This window comes from Rutidosis leptorrhynchoides, chromosome 1 (assembly GCF_046630445.1).
Source record: "Rutidosis leptorrhynchoides isolate AG116_Rl617_1_P2 chromosome 1, CSIRO_AGI_Rlap_v1, whole genome shotgun sequence".
Taxonomy (NCBI): Eukaryota; Viridiplantae; Streptophyta; class Magnoliopsida; order Asterales; family Asteraceae; genus Rutidosis; species Rutidosis leptorrhynchoides.
The window spans coordinates 688,959,694-688,983,886 of record NC_092333.1 but is presented as its reverse complement, the minus strand read 5'-3'; the positions used below and the strand labels follow the sequence as shown (position 1 = coordinate 688,983,886).

At 30.3% G+C, this 24,193-nt stretch overlaps 1 protein-coding gene and 1 long non-coding RNA gene across 3 annotated transcripts; both read right to left on the bottom strand.

The window, feature by feature from the left end:
- Positions 1–4,407: 4,407 nt before the first annotated feature.
- On the bottom strand, positions 4,408–8,742 carry LOC139886069 (uncharacterized). The gene is made up of 7 exons (XM_071869811.1): positions 8,634–8,742; positions 8,356–8,423; positions 7,354–7,887; positions 7,073–7,278; positions 6,894–6,983; positions 6,644–6,799; positions 4,408–4,852 (listed from the first exon to the last, which is right to left on the bottom strand). The coding sequence occupies exons 3-7, from the start codon at positions 7,859–7,861 to the stop codon at positions 4,712–4,714; spliced, it is 1,101 nt and encodes a 366-aa protein (XP_071725912.1). The 5' UTR covers positions 7,862–7,887; positions 8,356–8,423; positions 8,634–8,742; the 3' UTR covers positions 4,408–4,711.
- Positions 8,743–10,627: 1,885 nt separating this feature from the next.
- On the bottom strand, positions 10,628–13,147 carry LOC139886068 (uncharacterized). Of its 2 annotated transcripts, none has more exons than XR_011772252.1 (3): positions 12,738–13,147; positions 11,402–12,654; positions 10,628–11,294 (listed from the first exon to the last, which is right to left on the bottom strand). It is a non-coding gene; the product is annotated as an uncharacterized lncRNA (long non-coding RNA). The 2 variants fall into 2 exon arrangements; XR_011772251.1 differs by having other exon boundaries at positions 12,764–13,146.
- Between the last annotated feature and the right edge of the window lie 11,046 nt (positions 13,148–24,193).

Below are 24,193 nucleotides of genomic sequence, written 5' to 3'. Positions count from 1 at the left end.
CTTGGAGCTTATTAAAATCATAAGCTCAAACTCCCATAAGCTCTCATAAGCTCCCATAAGCTCTTGCGCCAAACACGCCCTAAGAAAGACTATTGAGGACTACATATTTAATGGAGTGATGAAGCCAAGTTAAGGATCAAAATCCAGCCTAGAAGTGAAGATGATATATTGATATGTATTCTATCTACTAAATTATAGAGGCGTTATCGACATCATGAAGTTGATTAAACATGCTTTAATTAATGAACATTGACAAATGTTAAATTTGCAGAAACAATCAACAAACCATATCAAAAACTTTATCACACCAAAAGATTACAACAATTTACAATTCCAGATTCGTGAAACTAACACAATCAACCACACAAACACATCTAATGTTTATGCAGGAAACAATCTTACAGATATCAATCACAAGATGTGAATTGATTATCTAAAATCACTCAGAGAGGAAAATTTCTAATTATGAATCTGGAGAGAAAACCCTAATTTGATGAAAGTGATATAGAATGAGAAAACTGATCGACTCATTAACCCTAGCAGTAATAGGGTATTTATAGCTGGAATCCCTTGAGAGCTTTTGTGTTGAGCTTCACTAAACAGGCTCTTAATTAACCAGCCTTCTTTTCCTTGCAAATGGGCCCAATAAGAAATGGACTTGAACTATACAGCAACTTGGACTTTTGAAGAATAAATTAAATGCTTATGCAGATCATAGATATGAATAAATTAAAACTCCATTCTTGAGTGATCAGCAATCTACACTGGAACTCCATAATGTGCACTCCAAATCAAGCCATGCTGCTTCAATGCTAACTTCCATTAAGAGCAGTTTAACACCTGCAAATAGATTCTAGAAAACACCACAAGTAAGAGTACTTTTAAATAAATTTGTGTTTCAAAATAAGTTTGTTTTTAATAACTTCAATATTCCCCCTCAAACTTATTTTGAAACAAGTCTAACAATCCCAACTGACCAATCAGTTGTTCATGCTGACCAACACTTAACCCTTTGGTGAGAATGTCTGCAAGTTGATCTGCAGAATTAATCTTTTTTGTTTCAATAATACCTGCAGCTATTTTTTGCCTTATGAAATGAACATCTACTTTAAAATGTTTTGTCCTTTCATGGAAAACAGGGTTAGCTGCAAGCTGTAATGCAGAACTATTATCACAGAACAAACTTACAACTATTATCACAGAACAAACTTACAGGCAATTCAACATCAATGTTAAGATCTTTAAGCAAATCTTTTACCCAAATAATTTCACAAGCAACAGAAGCCATTGCCCTATACTCAGCTTCTGCTGAGGACCTTGAAACTGTTGCTTGTTTTTTACTTTTTCAAGATACTAAAGAGTTACAGAAATATACTAAGTAACCAGACACAGATTTTCTATCAAGTTTACACTTTGCATAATCTGAATCACAATAAGCATGCATTTTAAATGAATCAATTTTAACAAATTGGATTCCTTGGCCTGGAGCCTTTTTGAGATATCTTAAAACTCTAAAAGCAAGATTAAAATGAGAGAGCAAAGGTGCATGCATGTATTGACTCAATACTTGAACAGCAAATGAAATATCTGGTCTAGTAAGAGTTAAATAAATCAACCTTCCTACCAATTTCTGATACTCAGTAATATTCTTAAGTAATCCATCTTTAATACTTGGTTCACATGCAACATTCATATTTTGTTCAATAGGTGTACCTATAGGTTTACAACCAAGCATACCATAATCATTTAATAATTCCAAACAATATTTTCTTTGATTCATACAAATTCCTTTTTTACTTTGTAAAATTTCAATACCAAGAAAGTATTTTAATTTTCCAATATCTTTAATCATAAACTTTGTTTTGAGAAAAATTTTAAACTTTTCTATTTCAGTCAAGTTGTTTCCAGTAATGACAATATCATCAACATATACAAGGAGAATAATAAGAATATCCCCATCACTTTTAACAAACAATGAATAATCACAAACACTTTGTTTAAAGCCATGCTCAATCAAGGCAGAATTTAATTTTGAATTCCACATACAATGACTTAGTTAATTTACAAAATTTAAATGAATTTAAATGAATTTGTTATAACTACATATCGTTAAATGAATTTGTTATAACTACATATCGTTAACATGTAGTGTATTTAATTAGTATAGGAATTTTCATAAATTTTTTTAGTTTAAAAATATATTAAATTCACGAAAATGTTTGATCAAATAGGGTGTTTGTTTTGGAAATAGTCTTGCACTTTTTTTCAATTAATATCGTGTTCTTTCTTCTATAGCATTATCTGCAGTTAATAAATACTACCGTTCAATATATACGTATACATGCGTCTATGTATACATATTATTAATCTTTTTCATATTTATCAGACAAAATCCGTATTTTCAAGATGTTACAATACTAGTTTTTTTAATATATATATATATATATATATATATATATATATATATATATATATATATATATATATATATATATATATATATATATATATATATATATATATATATGAGAATGAATGGAGAAATATTCTATATATATTCATTTGGAAATTAAATGAACAGTAAACTTCAATTGATTTTGCAATTTTGAAAATCGATATTTTTAAACGTTAAATATTAAATATGGAGTATCAGTTAAACAAGTGCAAGCATTAAATCAATTTATTTGATGTTTATTAAAGGGTCGCGGGCTCAATTGCTGGTTCAATTCCTGGGTCCATCCACCATTTTTCCCCCTTTTTCTTTCTTTAATACTCCGTACTATTTACCCATATTATCCTCTTCTTTTATAATTTTCATAATTTCTCTCTTAATATTTTTTATTTTTAGTTCAGTCTTTCAACTTTCATTCTTTTATTTTTGAATTCTTTTTTGAATCTAACTTTTCCTACAATATTTATATGACTTATTTTATATCTTTTTAACCACTTTTTATATATATTTTATTTAAAGTCTACTTTTTACTCTCACACTTTACTACACTATTAAATAACAAAAATATTTGTTGATTTTAATTATTAATTTGAAACATATTTTCTCTTTTATTTTATTAGGGTTATTAACGTTTAATTATTTAATTCAAAACATAGGTTATGTACAATTAAAAACTGACTATGTTATATATAAAAATATTAAGGGATTCGCCGCCGTAGCACCCGGCTGACCCTAAAACTTGTTATAATTATTGAAAAGCCAATCCCTAGTTCAATGATTGTACATTTGTACACATGCAATGACAGTTGTTCTATGAGTTTAATGGTAATAAATAAATAGTTAGCATGAATCAGAATCATGGTTATCATGTTATCTCAATAAAAAAAACCTACTGATTAATTAAGTTCCTGATCCAAGAAGACTTTTCTTGGTAACCAAGGTATAGTATGATTATTGGGCCATGTGAGTTCACGGAATTGATTCTATTGTTATGCACTTTTTTAATTTAATTTTTATTATATTATATGACGGAGTCATATAATAAGGTATATGACGATCTATATATTTTCACATTAAGAATCCGTAGTACTTAGTAACATTGATATTTAAGACCTCTTGATGGGCTTTATGGGCTTAAGTTATGAGGTCAGTTAGAAAGTAAATGAGCTTTTCTGAATGAAGTTTTAGTTTTAACAAGCGAGTAAAGTCGGAAATTTTATTATAGTGAAAATGGTTAATGGGTGTGTTAAGATAACTTTTTTTTTTTTTTTTTTGGGTATACCTGAGTTTTCAACTCGATTTGCGAGCTGACTAATCTCAGGATAACTACCGGTTTGCCGCAGAGTCATCGCAGATGAACCATGTTAAGATAAAACTAGCTTGCAATTGAAGCTAAAGTTTGTAGTTGGAGACTCGAGTCTATAGTTAGAGCCAAAAACTTTTAAGTAGAGTAATAGTGTTTATCTATTTTGCAAGCGTTTGGTAAAAAGTAGTTGATGTTGAAGCTTATATATAAAGGAATAACTAAACATGTACACATATCATACATAATATTATATTGTTAAGGTACCCAAGTATTTTCTAATTTCCTAAGCTCTTATCTTACTTTCATAAGTCACCTCAATTTTTTTTCGAGAGCTTATATTTACAATAAACGTTTAAAATTTTGTCCATCAAACAATACTAATACTAGAAACCGGAGTTTATGAAAAAATATGTTTAACCTCTTATAAACAAGTTATCCAAACACACACACTAAACGAGTCAACTGGCCATAAACGATACTAGCTTAGAATCATATGTTGTTGATGAACCTTCAAAAAATAGTCACTCGTACAAGTGAAACACGAATTATGTACACGCATAAAATTAGTCACTGGTACAAGTGGTAAAGAAAGCATACAAAGTTCCTAAAGTATGACTTAACAATAACAACCATTACTCGAATATATCAAAGGCAAGAGAATTAATGAATGTTCAAGCCCTAGTATTAACATTACAAAACCCGGAGTTCATACACCGAAAAACGGTATGTACAAAAGGTTTCCAGAGCGCACGAGACGTTAATGTCAACAAAAACAAGTGTTTAATACAGTTATTGACACTTGCATCTCATAGAACAACAAAACAAAGAAAACAAGTCTAAATACCTAATGTAGTTTATATATACATAAACATCACCAGCCTTGTTATAACTTTTGATATTTACCATATTTAGCAGTTTTGTGAACATGCCTAGTGTTGTTCAAGGCTTCCCGATTATTTTATATGTGTAGCGAGCCCAGTGCATTTGCAAACTGGGCAATTGTTTTTTTCGACTAGCCACTTGTGTATGCAATCTACATGGTACTCATGGCTGCAGTCCAACATGCCAATCTTTTCTTGATCACTGTAGTCCATCTGTCAAACCCAAATCACTGATGAATCATATACGAGTCTTCATAAGTAGTTAGCTATGATAAAATACAGATGGGGAATAAAAATGTGTTTGGACGTATTTTTACTGCTTGAAGTTGTAACAGTTAGCTAATCTGGCCAATGGCGGAGTTAAGGGGGTACTAGTGGGTGTCTAGCCGCCCCTCAACCCTCTCAAAATTCACGAATTATATAACACTTGATCAAGTAAAAAAATATATGTTTTCTAATGAGCCTCCCTTAACATTGTACATCCATTTATAACAAGACAATCAAATAAAAATTTCATTTCTCTTTTGTGCTTGCGCCTAATTCCTTTTAACACCAACTAGGTCATTTTCTCAAACTACTATTGAAGTTTACTTTTAGTAAATATACATTTGACATTTACACTCGACTAGGTTATTAAAAGTATCAAGTTCCTCCTAAATGCTTTTAAAAAAAAAAAAAAAAAAAATGTTCCTCCTAAATTTTGCTTGATTGTAGTGCTTAATTATATGTTGCATAACATATATATAAGTTATTTCAATCTTTTGTTTGTTTCGACCAATTTTAGGATATGAATTTTTCAATGCTCTGACTTAAATATTTATCGTTAAAATTTGTAAGAAAAAATAGCGACCTAAACGTTAAATCCTAGCTCCTCCCCAGAATCTGGCATTTTAGTTTTTGACAAATTTTTATTACTTAGAGAACTAATTGATAAAACGGTCACAAAAGACCGTGTAATGGAAAAAATAGAGGTTTTTAGAGCTGTGTGTCGGTTTTGTCGGTTTGATTTGTTCTGTTTTTGAAATTATGAAAGTAAAACTAAAAGAGAACCGAAAATCGAATTAAAATGTCAAATGAAACCGAACAAAAAAATTAAATACGGTTTTTTGTTCGATTTCGGTTAAAACCGAAAAAGAAAACATAATTAAAATTTCATTAAAAATACCCTTTAACGTAGGGTTGTGATCCTCACACACCACTTTTTGATTCATGTACACTCTTGCCTCATAAAATCACAATTATACCCATGGAGAGTTAAACTTATATTATTATTTAATTATAATAAAGGGTTTAATAGGTAATTAGGTGTACATGGATCAAAAAGTAGTGTGTGAGGATCACCTCCCTTTAACATACTGTTCGATTTCGGTTAAAACCGACAAACATAATTAAAGTTTTACTAAAAACACCATTTAACATACAAAGAACAAAATCTGCATGATTATATTATTCAAACTACTTAAATATAACCACTAAATAAGTGTTATTTATTAACCAAATTCGAGTTCACGTAGTATGAATATATAAATGTACGTAAATTTCGAAGTCCAAACTAAATCTTTAAATGTTAAAAATTTTAAAAGTTCAAACGCTAAACTATTCAATTATTCGAATTCTGAAAATCACAAGTATATATTGATAGATTTATAAAATATTATTATTTAGTTGAAAACGGTTCTAAATTCGGTTTGACCAAATTCGAAAATTTTAAAACTGAAAACCGAACCAAAATTTGATTATCATATTTGGTTACGGTTTTTATCAAGCCGGGTATGTTTTTTCAAATTCGTTTTGGCTTTAACTGGTTTAGATTCGGTTCTAATTCGGATTAAACGGTTTCAAATTTTATTAACGGGAAAATAAGTAGATATATTTTACTACCGGATATTATTAAGCAAAGTCTATTAGAACAGTTAATGATAACTCAAAATATCATTTCCATATACAAAATGATGCGAGTCGATGACTATATCTATCTATAAACTGTTGGTATGAAAGCCGTACCTGACAAATTGTGCATATATTAAGTCCTTGATCAGCATACAACACGCCCTCTGGTTGACAAGAGCTGAACGTTCTTGTTTTAAGATGACATACAATGAAATCGTCAGCTAAACCTGACCCAGCATTACCAATCTGTTCACCTAACGCAAGAAGCTCCTGTAAAGAATATAAATATCTCTATAATTTATTAGAATTATTTCACAAAATTGATCAAAACGGAAAATAACGTCAAGTCTTTTCTATGACTTACCTCATATGACATGTGATCAATATCCAACCGCATATCCCTGTGATTATCGACCCTATGTCCATAATTACCAAAACCAAGCATTGCAACACCCTATATATGTACGTACACTAATTAATGAGATAACACGTCATACATACATATAAGTAAGATTTGCAAAATATAGAAAAGTATAATAATACATCTTCTGGGAGAACTCTTAAATGAGGATGACTATGTTGCCTTGAAGTTGACTCGATCATCAGTTCTTGACCATGAGGCTGGTAAACCCCGACACCCATCGGTTGTGCGGGTCGCATAAACCTAGGCGCAGGTGGCTGTGGTCGTAGTGGTGCCATTTGTGGTGGTGGCTGATGCACAAAAGTGATTGGATTCCCATTCGCATATCCTGAAATTCGAATGAGCAGCAGAGTTTTATAAGGTAATACGACAGAAAAAAAAAACTAATTAATTAACTAATTACCTTGCATATAAGGTATTGCAGGAGCACTGCCACAAAACTGATTGTCTAACCAAGGGCCAGGTACTACAGGCAAAGGTTGACCCAAATGGTTCATTGGGACGAACTGTACGCCAGGGGCAATATCGGTGGGACTCGCGATACGGTTTCTCGACCCTCTGTGGTGCACGGGTCCCATGACCAATGGGACAACCTCGAACCCTCTGTAGTCCGGAATTACAAAAGGACTTGAGCCAGGTGCAGGGTAGGAGTACTGAAGGTTGATATGAAAACCTTCAGTGATCTTTTGTTTGAACTCAACGTGGGGTCCATCTATGACTGGGTGGTTAGGAAATGGCAACTGATTAATAGTCCCTAATGGGACTACTCTGGGCCCAGGTGGAGCGGCCATGATCGTGAATCCGGAAGGGATATGTCCGTAAGGAATTAAACAAGGTTCAGGTTGAATATGAGCATGTTCTATTTCAGTATCGATCATAGGACCGGTGTACACCATGTTCCGTTGCCTCATTTTGAACGATAAGTTGCACGTAACGCCTGTGAAACAATCCAATTAAAAAAAATGTGACATTGATGCAACAAAAATTCAATCATGAGTACTTCCATTTCTGGATTTTAATTTCGAATTATCTTTGAAGCTTAAAGTTTTTAATTAACAAGACACAAACCATCACACAACCCAGAAACACAATTGTGTGCATCTTTCCATGGTTGATATTAATAATATATATAATATAATATATAACAAGAAAGATGAACAATTCAACATATTTAAAGATTATACATTTACATAGGTACCTTAAATTTTTTTTTAAAAAATAACTAAACAACCACAAAAAACTGGACATGAAGCTAAAAGTTCTGCTTTTTATGTGTAGTTACATTTCCTATTTTCCACATCTAAAGTATAATTGATGAATCCTAATAACCAAAATCCCTTTTATAAAATTAAATTTTAAAATTATTTTATAAAAGAGCAGAGATGAAACATCAAAATATGTGTACCTTCTTATCATCAACGGACAGCAGAACTTAAATTGAGTTAATTTGTGCCCCTTCAACCAAAAAAAGCCCTAATGTTGCATTCCAGAAGAATTATTATTATGATCATCAAACAATAAACAAATGAATTATGAAATAGCATTTCATTTTAAGCAATTATAAAAAATCTATAATGCATGTATCTGTTAAATAAATCACCAAACAACCTTAAATTCTTAAAACAAATCATTAAAAAACAAGAATCGGTTAAAAGTACAAAAAATGATTGAAGAAAGGCGCACCTAATGAGGGTTGATTGTGGGGTTGAAGAGGGATAATGGATCTGAATTTGTTTTTGTTTTCTTTTCAGGAAGATATAAATTTAATTTAATATAATAATTTGATTTGATTTGAATGGTAAGTAAATGAAAATACAAGAAAAACACATTTTCTTGTTTCTCCTGTTTTACCGTTAACTATATATTTGTTTTTTTTTTTATCCTCAATTTCCTAAAATATAATAACCTTAAATATTGCAGTTTATTAATGGGTAATGATATATACTAGATTTATGAACCCGTGCGTTGCACGGGGATTCATCCGAAAACATTATCTAATAATTTACAAATGTATTAACGGCTATTCCTCAGTTAAGTAAATTTAATTTATCAAAGATTATATCATGTTACAGAATAATGATGTCAATATCATAAGTATATAAATCATAAGAATTGAAAACGTTAGTTGTCATCAAAGAATATTTGTGTTCCAATCAAGAAATGCGTCTAATTTCTTCATTAGTACTATTACACAATTTGAAACATATTTGTATTTTTAATACATTTATCCAATACACAACTCAAATTGCACGGAAGTGGTAGAAATAAGCTTCGCAAATTCATGAATATGCATGTCAAATATGGTGCCGCCTATCTCATGGTAGATTAGTATTATATGAAATGTCAACACTTTTATATTCATAGATTGCTTTGAAACGAATTAATCGTAAGAGCCCGTGCGTTGCACGACAGTTCAAAAATATAGTATTTGAATGTGTTAATATTAGTACCAAATACTTGTATTATACACTTACAATGATGAAACCAATCATTAATAAAATTACCCCGTTCTGATCAAGGCATTATATTTTCCATTTTTTCCGTGACAAACATAAGTAATACAAATACTAATCAAATGTAAAGTACATGGTTAACCGATTACAAACCACGGAACTAACTCCGTCGAAATTTGTACAATGAATGAGAGTACAAAGCATCAATCAACCTAAGACGGTCTCACTAACTTACCAAACAGGCAAACACAAATAAAAGTACAACGACGTAACCACATCTATTGAAAAACCAAAAACCCATATCACGGATGTCAGTTACTTCTAATATTCATTCATTTCTTGATGTTGCTTTGTAAGGAAAAATGAATATATGTACAACTAAAATCTCAAACAGAAGTAAAAGAGAAAAAAAAGAACAAAACACATTTAAAAATCAAGCTAAAAAGAAAAACCCAGTTACTTTTGAAAATAAGATCAGATCATTCATTTTCGAAGTATAAAACGTTTTAAATCATTTATTTCCCAAAATCCAAATTTGGGATATCTTAGATTCTGTAATCACATCTTAGACAATTCTTGTTTACAAAAAGATTAAGAGTACCGAAACATGTGGCCCGAAGACTTGACCCTTAGTCCCTTACCATAACATGACCAATTCATCTCGGCCATTCATGTCGACCCGCCTAATTTTCACATCTTGTGTAAGTCAAAAGATCAGCAGATATATATATGTAATAAAATAAAATAAAAAACATATAAAATAGATCTTTGAATACCTCAAGTTTCACCCAAGTACAATTTTGAAGTATAAAACCTCATACATAATTTATTCCAAGTACAATTTTTCATCATCTCCTGGCAATAAAGCTTTGCACACTCTGTATATAATAAGTTATCGCAATTTAATATAATAAGTTATCGCAAATTAAAGATGTCATCATTAACATGTTTAAATATGATCAAAACTTATAAAAATGTAATAATAACCAAAGGAAAGCAAGAACGTGTAAAGATAACTTGTATCCAAATGAATACATAGCAGCCAGACCCTAGAGAGCACTAAACATATAAGTTTGATAAATACAGTATGAACTGCACACAACCAAAAAGAGTTGAAAACTTAATAAAGCAGCTGTAATTACACCATCCTATATCTGATCCATGGTCCATAATCATACAAGAGAATAAAAAAAAATTAAATAAAAAGTCTAAAATATTTGGACCAAAAGTGTTCGAACAACAATAACGTCACCCCGTGTAGGTAGGACTGTTTTGACCCGTCCATACCAAAGTGGGCTGACCTGTCCATCTTGGCACCAACTAATGTATAAATTTAGTTCCATATAAGTTATTTGATAGATGCATTTAGCAGAAGATTATTAGTTCAAACCTAAATGAACTCGAAAATTGTGTCTCTCCCACCTCGTTGCGAAAGCAACAAATAGTAATATTGGTCTCTCAAAAATTAACACACACAAACATAATGGATCATATTACCTTACAAATTTGTACTGACATGAGTGGGTCTGTGGCTAAGATTCATTCATCATATCATCGATGCAAATGTTCTAACGGTAAGTTGTGATCAGATGCAACAGCTGAAGCACATGGCATTATACATGTGACACGACATTATACACGTGTTCAAACCAACAAATACCCGTTTTGACACTATATAGTTCAAACGTGTCAAGGAGTCAAAATGAGCAATTAAGACATTTTTAATATACAACACCTGCAATTTTATTTCGAAAGCTACAATTTAACATTCAAACCAACAACCATATATTTACCCTGAAAATTTAGGATGTTACACTAATTCAGATGAGGATTAATAACCGCAGATGGATAACACATCAAGGAAAGATTCCTGGTTTTCTTTGTGCTGAAACTGCATAAGATATGTTTGGCTCATATCATACAAGCGCCTCAATAATAAACGCAAAAATAAGTCGCCAAATAAGCACACTATATAGGGAATTAAATTCACAAGAATACCAGAATGTTAATGCTTATTAAAGCATTGACGTCGATGATTCGTCCGACGGAACCATACACTGGAAACGCAGATACGGATGAGAAAACAACACCATATCGAAATCCTTGGACAATATCAGCATATTCATGACCCGTTGACGAAGACGAAACCGCATTAACATCTAACACAGACTATTATCTAAAGACTGCGTACTAAACCACCCACGCTCTGTAACACTCAGAAACACAATAGCAAAGTGCAAACTATAGAATTCGAATGGACTTGAAATACGGTTTTAAACAGAGCGCATACATAAAACAACAAACTTAATATCAATAGATATACAATCACTTTCCTACCTCGTATCAATAAATATGTATCAACAAAGATGTTCAATTAAAAATTCAAATAAAAAGTTATTTTTCATTAGAATCGGAATAAACAATTGAAGTTTGAGTACCTGATGATCCCAATACACGTATCTATCTATTAAAAAAAAAACTAAAGTTGATGATACGATTGTTTAGAAAGCGAAATTAAATTTGATGATACCCTCATTTAAGACTGCAAAATCTTCAAACATGTATTGCTTCACACTTCCCACAACTTTGATCCCGGTATAAATTAATGGAAGGTTAGTTAGATAACATGTAATCATGATTTCATAATGACATTAAAATGGTAATAAGTTCATAATCAAAGACTACTGGTATGATATATACGAATGAAACATTATAATAACTAAATGGATGATTAAGGTACATAAAACATGACAGTAAAACATTGGAAATTTAAATAAAAAAAAAAAATAGAAAGAAAGAACAACATACCTCAGCACCTACCATATCATCTCATGACATGTAATCTCCTTTGGATTGTTGATGTAAGTTTGTGCCCATATCATCTCACTCTGCTTCAAGAATGGTTGGATTGTGTTAATCGAATTATCACTACTTGATCCCATAACACCTTTTTGCAGGTTAATTAATTATTCAGATAAGATAACAAAAACAATAGAGATTACAAATGACCCAAATTGACCCATTCACAAGTAAATGGGTCGAAATAATCAGCTATATGAAGATTCATGAAGTAAAAGCCCTTTCAACATGATAAAATACCCTGAGTTAAAAGTTGAGGGCACCAGAAGATTCATGAAGTAAAAACCCTTTCACCTTACTGTCATTTTTCTCCTTTGTCACATCATTTATATATTGTAATATCAAGCAAAAAGGATCTATAATCGTTGCCTTAAAGCTTGTATCCATCATTGCTGTAAACAAATTAAAAGCTATACTTAGAAATTTGAAACCGTAAATCAAAAACTGATTCACAAGTGATATGCAATTGATATACGATTTATTTAGGATGATCGATAATACTCTGTAATGGAGAGCGTGAGCGTGTTTCAAAACCCTAAGCGAGATAATAAATGGATTATATCATCGGATTCAGGCGATGGTGCACTTCTTTGGAGTCCAATCGGATTCCAATCTATCTGAATTCTGAATGACACTCAAACCCTAACATTCACCCCAAATATATAATCGATTTTTAATAACATGGAAGAATGATTTCTCTACGAAATTTGTACCATCATGTTCAGAATTTAGCGACGAATTTATTGTTGGTGGTGTTGTTAACTTAATCGGGTAACATATGCATCAATCGATCATAGAGTTTTTAGGGTTTTTTTTTATATTTTCAAGAGAGAGAAAAAATGGGTGTACAGATAGATTAGAAAAGGGACGGATCAGTTTAAGGGATTAATAGGACACGCGTCAGACTCACATAATTATTGATTTTTTAATTCAAAATTAGGAGAAAAAAAGATTTGATAAGGATGAATGTGGTTGCGACACGTTGATTTATGTTACCGGATTAGTAATATAGAAGATTCACCATCAAACTTTTACTTTTTTTTTAAATAATAATAATACATTTAAAAGTTACAAAAATAGAAATGTTAAAATTTGTTTTACAAAAATAGTAAAATCGGAGTTTGGAACTCCAGTTTGTCACTTTTTACTCGAAATCGGAGTTTGGAACTCCGGTTTGCGTCATCTCTTCTCAGATTTCTGCAACTATAATCATTGAAAACAAACCATCGGTACGCAAACCGGAGTTTCAAACTCCGGTTTCGGGTAAAAAGTGACAAACCGGAGTTCCAAACTTCAGCTTTACTATTTTTGTAAATTAAAATTTCAAAATTTCTATTTTTGTAACATTTAAATGTATTATTACTAAAAAAAAAAAAAAAAAATCAAACTACATCTATTAAATACATGCCATTATTTAATTTTACAGTACACATATCACGGAGTAATATACCGTTTATAATGAATAATGAATGAAATAATTTAAATGTAGAAAAATCAACTCCCTTTATTAATTATTACCAAATAATGGTCAAAACGTAAGGCGTGTTATCCTCCTTGTAAGTTTGTAACTACGGATATCATATTTTAGGATGACAAACTTATGGTAGATTAGTAGCATTTTTTTGTATCTTATAAGATCTTAAGAGTGCATTTCGTATACAAATTTTTAGTAACTTACGAGAATATAACCTATCTTTTTCACTAACCTCAAGCTTTATTTGGTATGAGTTTACTCAAAAATTTATAATTACAATTAATGTTATTTATAACACGTTTATGTGTATTAATGACAACTCTAATAAAAAAATGTTAAAAAGGAAGATAAAAGTGACTAGATGGCTTATGGTCTATCTGTATGTATGAGAGTAACTAATGTTAGATAAAAGCTTTTTTTTAATGAAAAAATGAGATAAAAGTCATTATTTGGTTTATTGTTTCTAGATATTGTTTTTCACTAAAGCGGTGTAAACGGAATATGCTCTAAGAATAGATGGTAGGTACCCCTGTAATTCAACGTATTGGCGATCGTGACACGAACTGCAACAGCAATGTTTGTATTCGTTTAGAGAAATCGTATTGGATCAATTTTTTCCTTATGATGAATGAATAACGCCCATACTTTTTGATTTTTGATTTATGGTTTACAATTACGATAGTGCCCTTTGCTAAATATAGGTTAAGAAATTCATGATTTGTAACAGACACTATCATGCTGAATAAAATTAAATAATCTTTAAATGACAAGTGACGTGTTGAATAAAATAAAAATTTATGTTTTAATTGTCTCATTAACTATTAACAACTTTCATTTTCTTTTAATATACTTTTTAAACTATATCAATAACAATTATAAATTTTATTTATTCATGTAGGAACTTTAATCTGATATTTTCTTTTATCAATTAGAGTGTCAGCTTAAAATGAATATCAGAATTTTGCTGTCATTCATAACGAGGTTCAGTTAGAACTTTTGCACCATTCAAATTATAAATGATTTAATGCTCTTCATTATATTTTATTTAACGCATTGTAAAGCCAAATCCATATTAAAGTGATTTTAAGTTATATATTAAGTCAATAACATAGGATTCGAAGAATTGAATGATATTTGACGCAAACCATAACAGGTCAACAAACAACACTAAAGAACGTGATTAAAAATCGATTAGCACGACAAAAAAAAAAGTATTTGATAACAAGGGACAATGATATTTCACTAAAAGATTAGTGTCAAAAGATAAAGTAAAAAAAATAAAGATAGAGTATATGAAACACAAATAGTTGACTTTTTTTGCTCTGTTGGTTATTCGTTTATACTCTATATTGTAATCAGTGTCCCTTCAGTTTTTTTACCTTTTAGAATTCTTTAATTTTTAAAAATTTGAAATCAAAATCCCTTCGTCTAACTTCCGTTAAAAAGTCTGTTAAATCATGACATGTACATTGCATGTAAGGCTAAATTAGTCATTTTCATGATTTATCATTTGTAAATAATGTTTGTTTGTTTGCATGACTTCCGTGAACACTTACGACAACCGAACTAGAAAACGTGAAAATGCTAAACTAATGTTTGAAACTTACAAATTGACCTTGGTTTGACATTGTGACATTATTGACATAACCTACTGATGTAGTTGACTTATGTTGACCAACTTGACCAAGTTTGAATTTTGTTTGACTTGCATGAACTAGTTGACTTTGTGTTGACTTTTACTATACAATCGCGTCGGTCTGAGCAATAGGACAACTATACTATGGATCAACTTCTATATTGATATAGACTTATGTAACCACATATTGATATATCTAGGTTACATTACTCGATCCTAGTAAACCGACAACTCGTTGCTTGTGCAAAATTATCAAGTGCACTCAAGGTGAGTCTACAGTCCCATACACTTTTTTTTTGGGATGAGATAAGATGCTGTTTTAAAATGTTTTACGAATTAGACATAAGTACTTAAACTAATATACATATGAGTTTGATCAAAAAACACTTAGCTTGAATATTTTAATTACATACGTAAGCTCGAATCATAAGGACGGATCCGTTAGGTTTGACAGCCTCACCCAACGAACGGGTGCTTATTACTTATATTATAATAGGGTAAAGGATAATTCGCGTAGCGCTTAGATATTCGCGAGTTAAAGCTTTATATTCAAGTGCTCATAACAAATGTCTAAATTTTACAGTGCTTTGTACAAAATCTCGTGGTCTAACATACGATAAACGATTTACTAAACCTGTAGATTCACTCAACAATTTTGTTGAATGTTTGCATGTTTTATCTCAGGTCTCTAAAGGTATAGCTTCCGCTGTGTTTGATGATTGCTTGCATGCACTGGATGGAGTCCAACATTCTTTATTTCAAAGACTAATTACATTCGCATCTTGAAACTGTTTACTTTAAATAATGGCGTTGCTTATTTACTTTTGTCGCTGGTATTAAACTGTGACGATCGCTCCAAATCCATATGGACGAACACGTCATTCATTGATTTCATTGCGAGGTATTTGACCTCTATATGATACGTTTTGTAAACATTGCATTCTTTTGAAAAGGCATACCATAAATGAATATTTAATTCCAAGGTTTTCGACATCTGATGATTTCTACATATAGACAATCACCGTAAATAATAGTTTACAATAATAATACTTCCGTTGACAATGCAGTCAAAATAGATACATGATGATGGTTTTGTGAATGCAACGTTTTCTTGAATAAAGCATGCAAGACTCCATGCACATAGCTTGTATATCATGTAAGCAAACAGCGGAAGACTTCTAGGGAACCTGAGAATAAACATGCTAACAAGTGTAAACACAAAGGTTGGTGAGTTCATAGTTTTAGTGTTTCGCATAATCTGTATATAAAAGTGGATCACAAGATTTCAGTTGTTTCATCCAGAAACGTTTATCAATAGATTATATAAAAGTGGATCACAAGATTTTAGTTGTTTCATCCAGAAACGTTTATCAAAATATTCTACGAAATTGAGCACCCTGGTAACTAAACTTTAACGTATATATAATTTGTACCCTTTGTATAATCATCTTAATAATACACGCAAACTAACGTGTACGCTTCTCAAATAGCATACGTCCGTTAAAAGGCTAGCGCTCTAGCTCGGACGGGGATGTCAAGCCCTATGGATCCATATACTACTACTCGCGCCCACCAGTTCTTATAACTGGCAGTTACTAGTTACCAAAGCTAAGGGATTTTCGGTTCAAACTCAGTGTAGAATTTAGTATGTACTTGTATCCATTGTGTTTAAAATAAAGTGCATGTATTCTCAGCCCAAAAATATATATTGCAAAAGCAATTAAAAAGGGAGCAAATGAAACTCACGCATATAAATATTGTATATCGGTTAATAAAGCATTTGCATGTATTCTCAGCCCAAAAATGTAGAGAGTAAAAGGGATCTTATGAAACTCACACAAAATCAGTTTTAGTATTTGTATCCATTTAGTAAAACAGTTTATAAAACTGCGCATGTATTCTCAGTCCCAAAAATATATATAAAAAAGGGAGTAATGAAACTCACGCATATAAAAATTGTATATCGGTTAATAAAGCATTTGCATGTATTCTCAGCCCAAAAATGTAGAGAGTAAAAGGGATCTTATGAAACTCACACAAAAACAGTTTTAGTATTTGTATCCATTTAGTAAAACAGTTTATAAAACTGCGCATGTATTCTCAGTCCCAAAAATATATATAAAAAGGGAGTAATGAAACTCACGCATATAAATATTGTATATCGGTTAATAAAGCAGTTGCATGTATTCTCAGTCCAAAAATATTTAAAGTATTTAAAAAGGGATACTATAAACTCACACAAATCAGTTTTAGTTTTTTGTATTCATTTCATAAAACAGCGCATGTATTCTCAGTCCCAAAAATGTAAAGAGTAAAGGGGAATCAAATGAACTCACTGTTTTATATTGATATACAATATTGCAGGAAAGCACGTAGACGCATTGGATATAATAAGCACGAGGTTTGATTCACAAAAATACCCCCGAATATTACCCATAACCTCCTTGGCAATAACCCATATTTTCCTTAGCTCTAGCTTTCTCGGAAACTCGTTTTGGAAAAATTACTTGGACAGCACTCCGTCGTAATATTTTATGTACATTATTATTTTTGTATCGCAAAAATAATAACACTAATAATAAAAATAATAAGATTAATAATAATCTTATTATTATTAATAATAATAATAATAATAATAATAATAATAATAATAATAATAATAATAATAATAATAATAATAATAATAATAATAAAATAAATAAATACGGAGTAAAAATAATATATGTGTGTGTGTGATTTATCTGGCCAAAACTCGAGAATTTATAGCACTTGGCCTGAAATCTGGAGTCATGCGACTCGCATGGAAATGGCCTTCTGGCCATGCGACTCGCATGAGGACCAGGGACAGCTCACGTTGTTTTTGTCCTAACATTTGTCGACATAATAAAATATAAATATAATATATATAATTTAAATTAATTAATTATATATTATATTAAATTCACGTGCATAGTTGACTTGTAATTTTTGTTCCGATAAGTCGTACGTTGTCACTCGACTTATGTCCCGGTTCCGGTTTTTCGAACGCCCTTTCGTACGCTGAGAAAACTTGTACTTTACGTTTCGTGAATCGTACCTTTGTCAAAATATAGTCTTAAATCATCCATAAAATATACCACTGTAGCAAAGTTACTGTAGCAAAGTCAATTTTTACTGTAGCAATTCACTGTAGCAAAGTCAATTTCACTGTAGCAAATAGTGATTTTCAAAAACACTGTAGCATTTTGGGTAATGTGGCAATTTGAAAACACTGTAACAAATTAGTGTTAAACTGGTTCATCTTAAACGCTTTAGTTAACTTATCTAAATATCAATTGAATCAATAAACGAATGTTACTATCGTTTATTATATATATGTATATATCTTTTTAATATACATAAATCAGTTTTTAAATACACATTGGAAGTTATTTATAAATAAATTTTAATAATAAATATTTCAACTTATCATATATATTCAAATAGATATTTAAACTAATAAGTTTAATATACGGTATCAAATAATTAATACATTGTTACCTTTTCATGTTATAGTATATATGTATCTATTTACATATAATTGTTCGCGAATCGTCGAAAACAACCGAAGGGTAATTAAATATATAAAAGTAATTCAAAAATTTTGAGATTCAGTTTTACAGACTTTGCTTATCGTGTCGGAAATGTTAATCATACAAAGATTAAGTTTAAATTTAGTCAAAATTTTCGGGTCATCACAGTAACTACTTTGGTTTTACTTTACATTTAATGTCAACGTTTTTATTAAATTAAATGTGAATGCTTTTCGACAAATGTCTCATATAGAGGGCGTGGCTGTTAACTGTGGGACCGGAGGTTAATACACCATTAGAGGATTCTGACGAGGTGTTACACAAAATCATAATCTAGTGCTCAGCTGCTCATAACTTAAACGGAGTGGAGAGAAATATTCATTTGCATCCTTAATTTTGCTTAAAAACCATAGGATAAATCTCAGCCCTTGAATCAATATAATCAATGGCTAGGATTAAAAATGCGGGACAATCACATATGATTGTACAGATCTTAAGAAAAATTAAGAATTTAAATGAATATTTCTCACGTAGTATAAAAATTAACTTATTATTATGAGCAGAATCTAAAACATATGTTTACAACAACTAGAGAAGGGTGAGTTGATTATTTTTTTAAATTCCATCAATCATATAGATACGCAAAAATGTAGAGTTTGGGTTCACGAATTCAACAAAAATGAAACAATTGAAGCAATTTCTAATGAGTCCATAGATGAATACAATTCTCTTTTACAAATAAGTAGATGTCATGTTTTTATTTCTGGTGATGTTGAACAAAACGACGATGAACAAAACCCTGAGCTCAACTAAGAAGATAATTGTTTGTCACCGGTACCGAGTTCGCCGGTGATCAAAACTTCGGTGGATGTTTTTAAAAATGGGGATGAATTTGATGAAGGTGAAATAGCCGTTGGCAAAAGGACTTTTGGAATTGCTTTCTCTAATGATGTTGGGGATGCTGAGACAAGTCATATTCCTACTTCTGCTAATAAGAAGAAAGCAGTAAAGGTAGACTTACACCTTTCTTTATAAAATGTTCACAAAGTTGTTTCTATACAAAAACTCAAGTACGCTAATAAAGTGGTTTATATTAGTCCTCTCCCAAGTCTTGAAAACATGAGCCAAATGAACCCTTTTCGGTTAATGATAATGTCCTGAATGTTAAAAACGTTTTCCTTTCTCAAAAAGTACCATATTGTCACACCCCCAAATAGGGTCTGGGGTATTTGTGACTAATTATATCAAATCACAGTTGTATAAACGAGAACGACTCTATTTGAGACGTTTTATTGAGTTTTGCAGCGGAAGATAAGTAGATTACATTGTATTTAGAGCATTAAATGTTTTTAAATAAATTGGTAAGTAATGCATGAAGACTCCAAGCATGGCAAGAAATCATCATCAAAGCAGCAGATATACAGCGAAAGCAATATTTAAGTACCTGAGAATAAACATGCTTAAAAAGTCAACACGATGTTGAGTGAGTTAATAGGTTTATCATAAATCAATAGTTCAGTATAGCATTATACCACAAGATTTTAGTTTAAAGTTGATTAATACCAAATATATCAATCGAAAGAGTTGTTGTTTGTAATATCGCGACTAAACAAAAGTTACCCTGTGACACCTTGTACTGTCAGTGTCGTTGAATCATTATTATGTAACCAAAGACCATCAGTCAAATAGTTAGAGACGTCACTCTCAGTAGCGCTACTCACAATAATTAAGCTTGCATCTTATACCTCAGCAATTAACGATATTACGGCAGAGATTTAGCATGACAAAGCACGTATATAGCATAAAAGTTTGAGTACTTGTGTCTAACGTGTAAAACAGTTATAAAAGTTGCGCATGTATTCTCAGCCCAAAAATATATATATAAAGGGAACTATGAAAACTCACAATACGATATGATAGTTTGTAGTAAATATGAGTATGATGGCACTGAACAAGTACAGAGTTGACCTCGGATTCACGAACCTATATCAAGAATATATATTAACACATATACTCGTAATCGAACAAGTTTATATATATTATTTCAATTGTTATATATTTATATATATACTTTTTTATATATATATTCTATATATAAGTATTTATTTGATAAAATAATATTAATAATGATAATGAATAAACAGTTGTATTATTTTGTAATAATAATAATACTAATAATAATACTAATAGTAAAAATGATAACAATCATAATAATGTTAAAAATAGTAATATTAATGTTAGAAATAATAATAATGATATCTAAATAATAATGATAAAAATATTAGTTTTTCTACTAATGATAATATTGGTAATAATTTTTAATAATAACAATACTAATGTTAATAATAATAATAATAATAATGGGAATTCTCAAATTTTAATAATAATACTTTTAATAAAATTGCTGAAGATACAATAATAATAATAATAATATAAATGATTATATATTAATAATAACAACAATCTTAATAATAATAATAATAATAATAATAATAATAATAATAATAATAATAATAATAATAATAATAATAATAATAATAATACTTATTATATTTATAGTTATAATAGTTATAATATTAATAATAATTAGGTTAATAATAATAATTAAAATAATGATAATAATAACATTGAATAATATTACTAATAATAATGATACTAACAACAATAATAATAATAAATGATAATAGTGATAATAATAATAATAAATAATAATAATAATAATAATAATAATAATAATGAAAATAAAAGTGTATAGCTCTTAAAAGCATTTTCTAAAAAAATTTGCACCAGACCACGCTCAAACCCATGACCTCCCGCTCACTCATTAACACCCCACACCACTCCTCTACTTCCGTTTTTCTGATTAAAACCCAAACAAAATACATATAACCCTTTTCTTTTTCTGTTTCTACTTCTTCTTATTCTCTAAATCAAAACGACCCAAAATCTAACCAAAAACTAATATAACGAATTTATAGTTTTGTTTAAAACTTGCAAATCGAATTACAGATGACCTGGATTCTTTGTTTAAAAAAAATAAAAATAAATGTAGCAGACCTACCTACTGCTGTTCGTGACTTGAAAAAAAATTTGATTTTCGATTTACAAGTGTTTTTAGCTTATGATTATAATATAAAATACGTTTTAAATCAAGTATAGAAACTTATGGAATTATCAATTTTGACAGAAATTACCTTTAAACCTTCAATTTGATCGAAGAACAAGTGTTTGACTTTTTGAAAATATAACTTTGACTCGAAAATTAAGATTCGTTAAGGTGAATTGGAACTTGCTGTTTTGCAGATAGTTTGAGTAAAGGATTCCTAAAAACTCTAATTTAAGAATTTTGAAAATTCATATGAAATCGAATTTTTTTATAAAATGAAGTAAGAACAGAGCTGTAAATATCATTAAGAATTTAAGAATTGGAACTTGATAAGTGTATTGAAGTCTTTCAAAAGTATATAAATACATATTAAAACACTACATGTATATACATTTTAACTGAGTCGTTAAGTCATCGTTAGTCGTTACATGTAAGTGTTGTTTTGAAACCTTTAGGTTAACGATCTTGTTAAATGTTGTTAACCCAATGTTTATAATATCAAATGAGATTTTAAATTATTATATTATCATGATATTATCATGTATGAATATCTCTTAATATGATATATATACATTAAATGTCTTTACAACGATAATCGTTACATATATGTCTCGTTTAAAAATCATTAAGTTAGTAGTCTTGTTTTTACATATGTAGTTCATTGTTAATATACTTAATGATATGTTTACTTATCATAGTATCATGTTAACTATATATATATATATCCATATATATGTCATCATATAGTTTTTACAAGTTTTAACGTTCGTGAATCACCGGTCAACTTGGGTGGTCAATTGTCTATATGAAACATATTTCAATTAATCAAGTCTTAACAAGTTTGATTGCTTAACATGTTGGAAACATTTAATCATGTAAATATCAATCTCAATTAATATATATAAACATGGAAAAGTTCGGGTCACTACACTAGTCAACAAAAAAAAAATACTCTACTTCAAACTCACAAAAAACAATTAATTCAAAAAATACATCACCCATTGTTGAGAAAAAGAAAAACCGATGCATTGATAAAGAGTGTCGAAGCTACTACGATATCATTTGTAAGAGAGGAGGTAAATCAAAACTTGTTAATGATAAGGTATTCCGCCTAAATCAAATTTGAACAACTGTACAAAGCGTGCAAGTGCAGACCGAAAAAGAAGGGTACATTATATGCGCGAATCGGACGATTTATTAATACGGTGTCATTAGGTCACAAAACGTCAATTCAGGATATCAATAGAAGAACTTAATTGTTTAATTTATATATGCTGGGCCTAAATCTATTATTCATTCCTATGGGTTAGCAAGGGCAAATATGACCTAGGGTCGTTCCTTGAGCGGTCGAATTTGAAACGGAGCTTATTCGGATAATTTAGTAATTAAGATTGGGTTCGTACACAATTTAGTATCCAAGACTAGTGGCCAGGTACACCTTGTGTGGAGAGACAGGATCCTTTTCGTCCCAATAAATTTGCGACTGTTCGAAAAATCCAACAACCAAGTCCAGCCAGTTTATTCTAGACACCACTTTTATCCGGAATATCAAATTATGTAAAGACTATAGTTGGGTTGAATAGTTTATATAATTGTAATTAAAATATTAAAGTAATATAATTAAAATAAGCTAGCTAGCATGCAACAGCTAAGGACAGAGAAGACGTGGTTCACCATGATTTAAGATAATGTAGTGTCGGGATGATTGCAAGACACTCATTGGATAGATATACCTTGGTATAAACACTAGATTCCCTACTAATTGATTTCTCGATTAGCATGTCACAAGGAACTAGGCTATCGTGATTCTGATCGGATGGACTATGCTCAACTCCCGACGCTTTATCCGGTTTAAGAATATAAGCAGTCCATCTTGGATGCAATGCATACCTTGGGCGCACGAATAGAGTAGTATAGCCATATATATATATATATATATATATATATATATATATATATATATATATATATATATATATATATATATATATAATATTCAACCTTTCTTAACACCTTAGTGTATCACCCAAGTAAGTGGTTATGATTGTGTTTCGAATTTCTTTCTGTCAATAGTTTGGTAAAATCTAAAGGTTTGTAGACAAATTAGAACCTCTGATAGTTCGCAGTCATCCTTAAAGATTTATAAGCTTAGTTTGTATTGTAG

Bases quoted from the DNA above. Each gene is read 5' to 3' on its own strand.
- LOC139886069 (XM_071869811.1), bottom strand. From the start codon at position 7,861: ATGAGGCAACGGAACATGGTGTACACCGGTCCTATGATCGATACTGAA. The intron at 6,984-7,072 runs GTATTATTATAC...GTACATATATAG, and splicing joins TAAGAGTTCTCCCAGAAGAT to GGTGTTGCAATGCTTGGTTT. The intron at 6,800-6,893 runs GTAAGTCATAGA...TATTCTTTACAG, and splicing joins TTGATCACATGTCATATGAG to GAGCTTCTTGCGTTAGGTGA.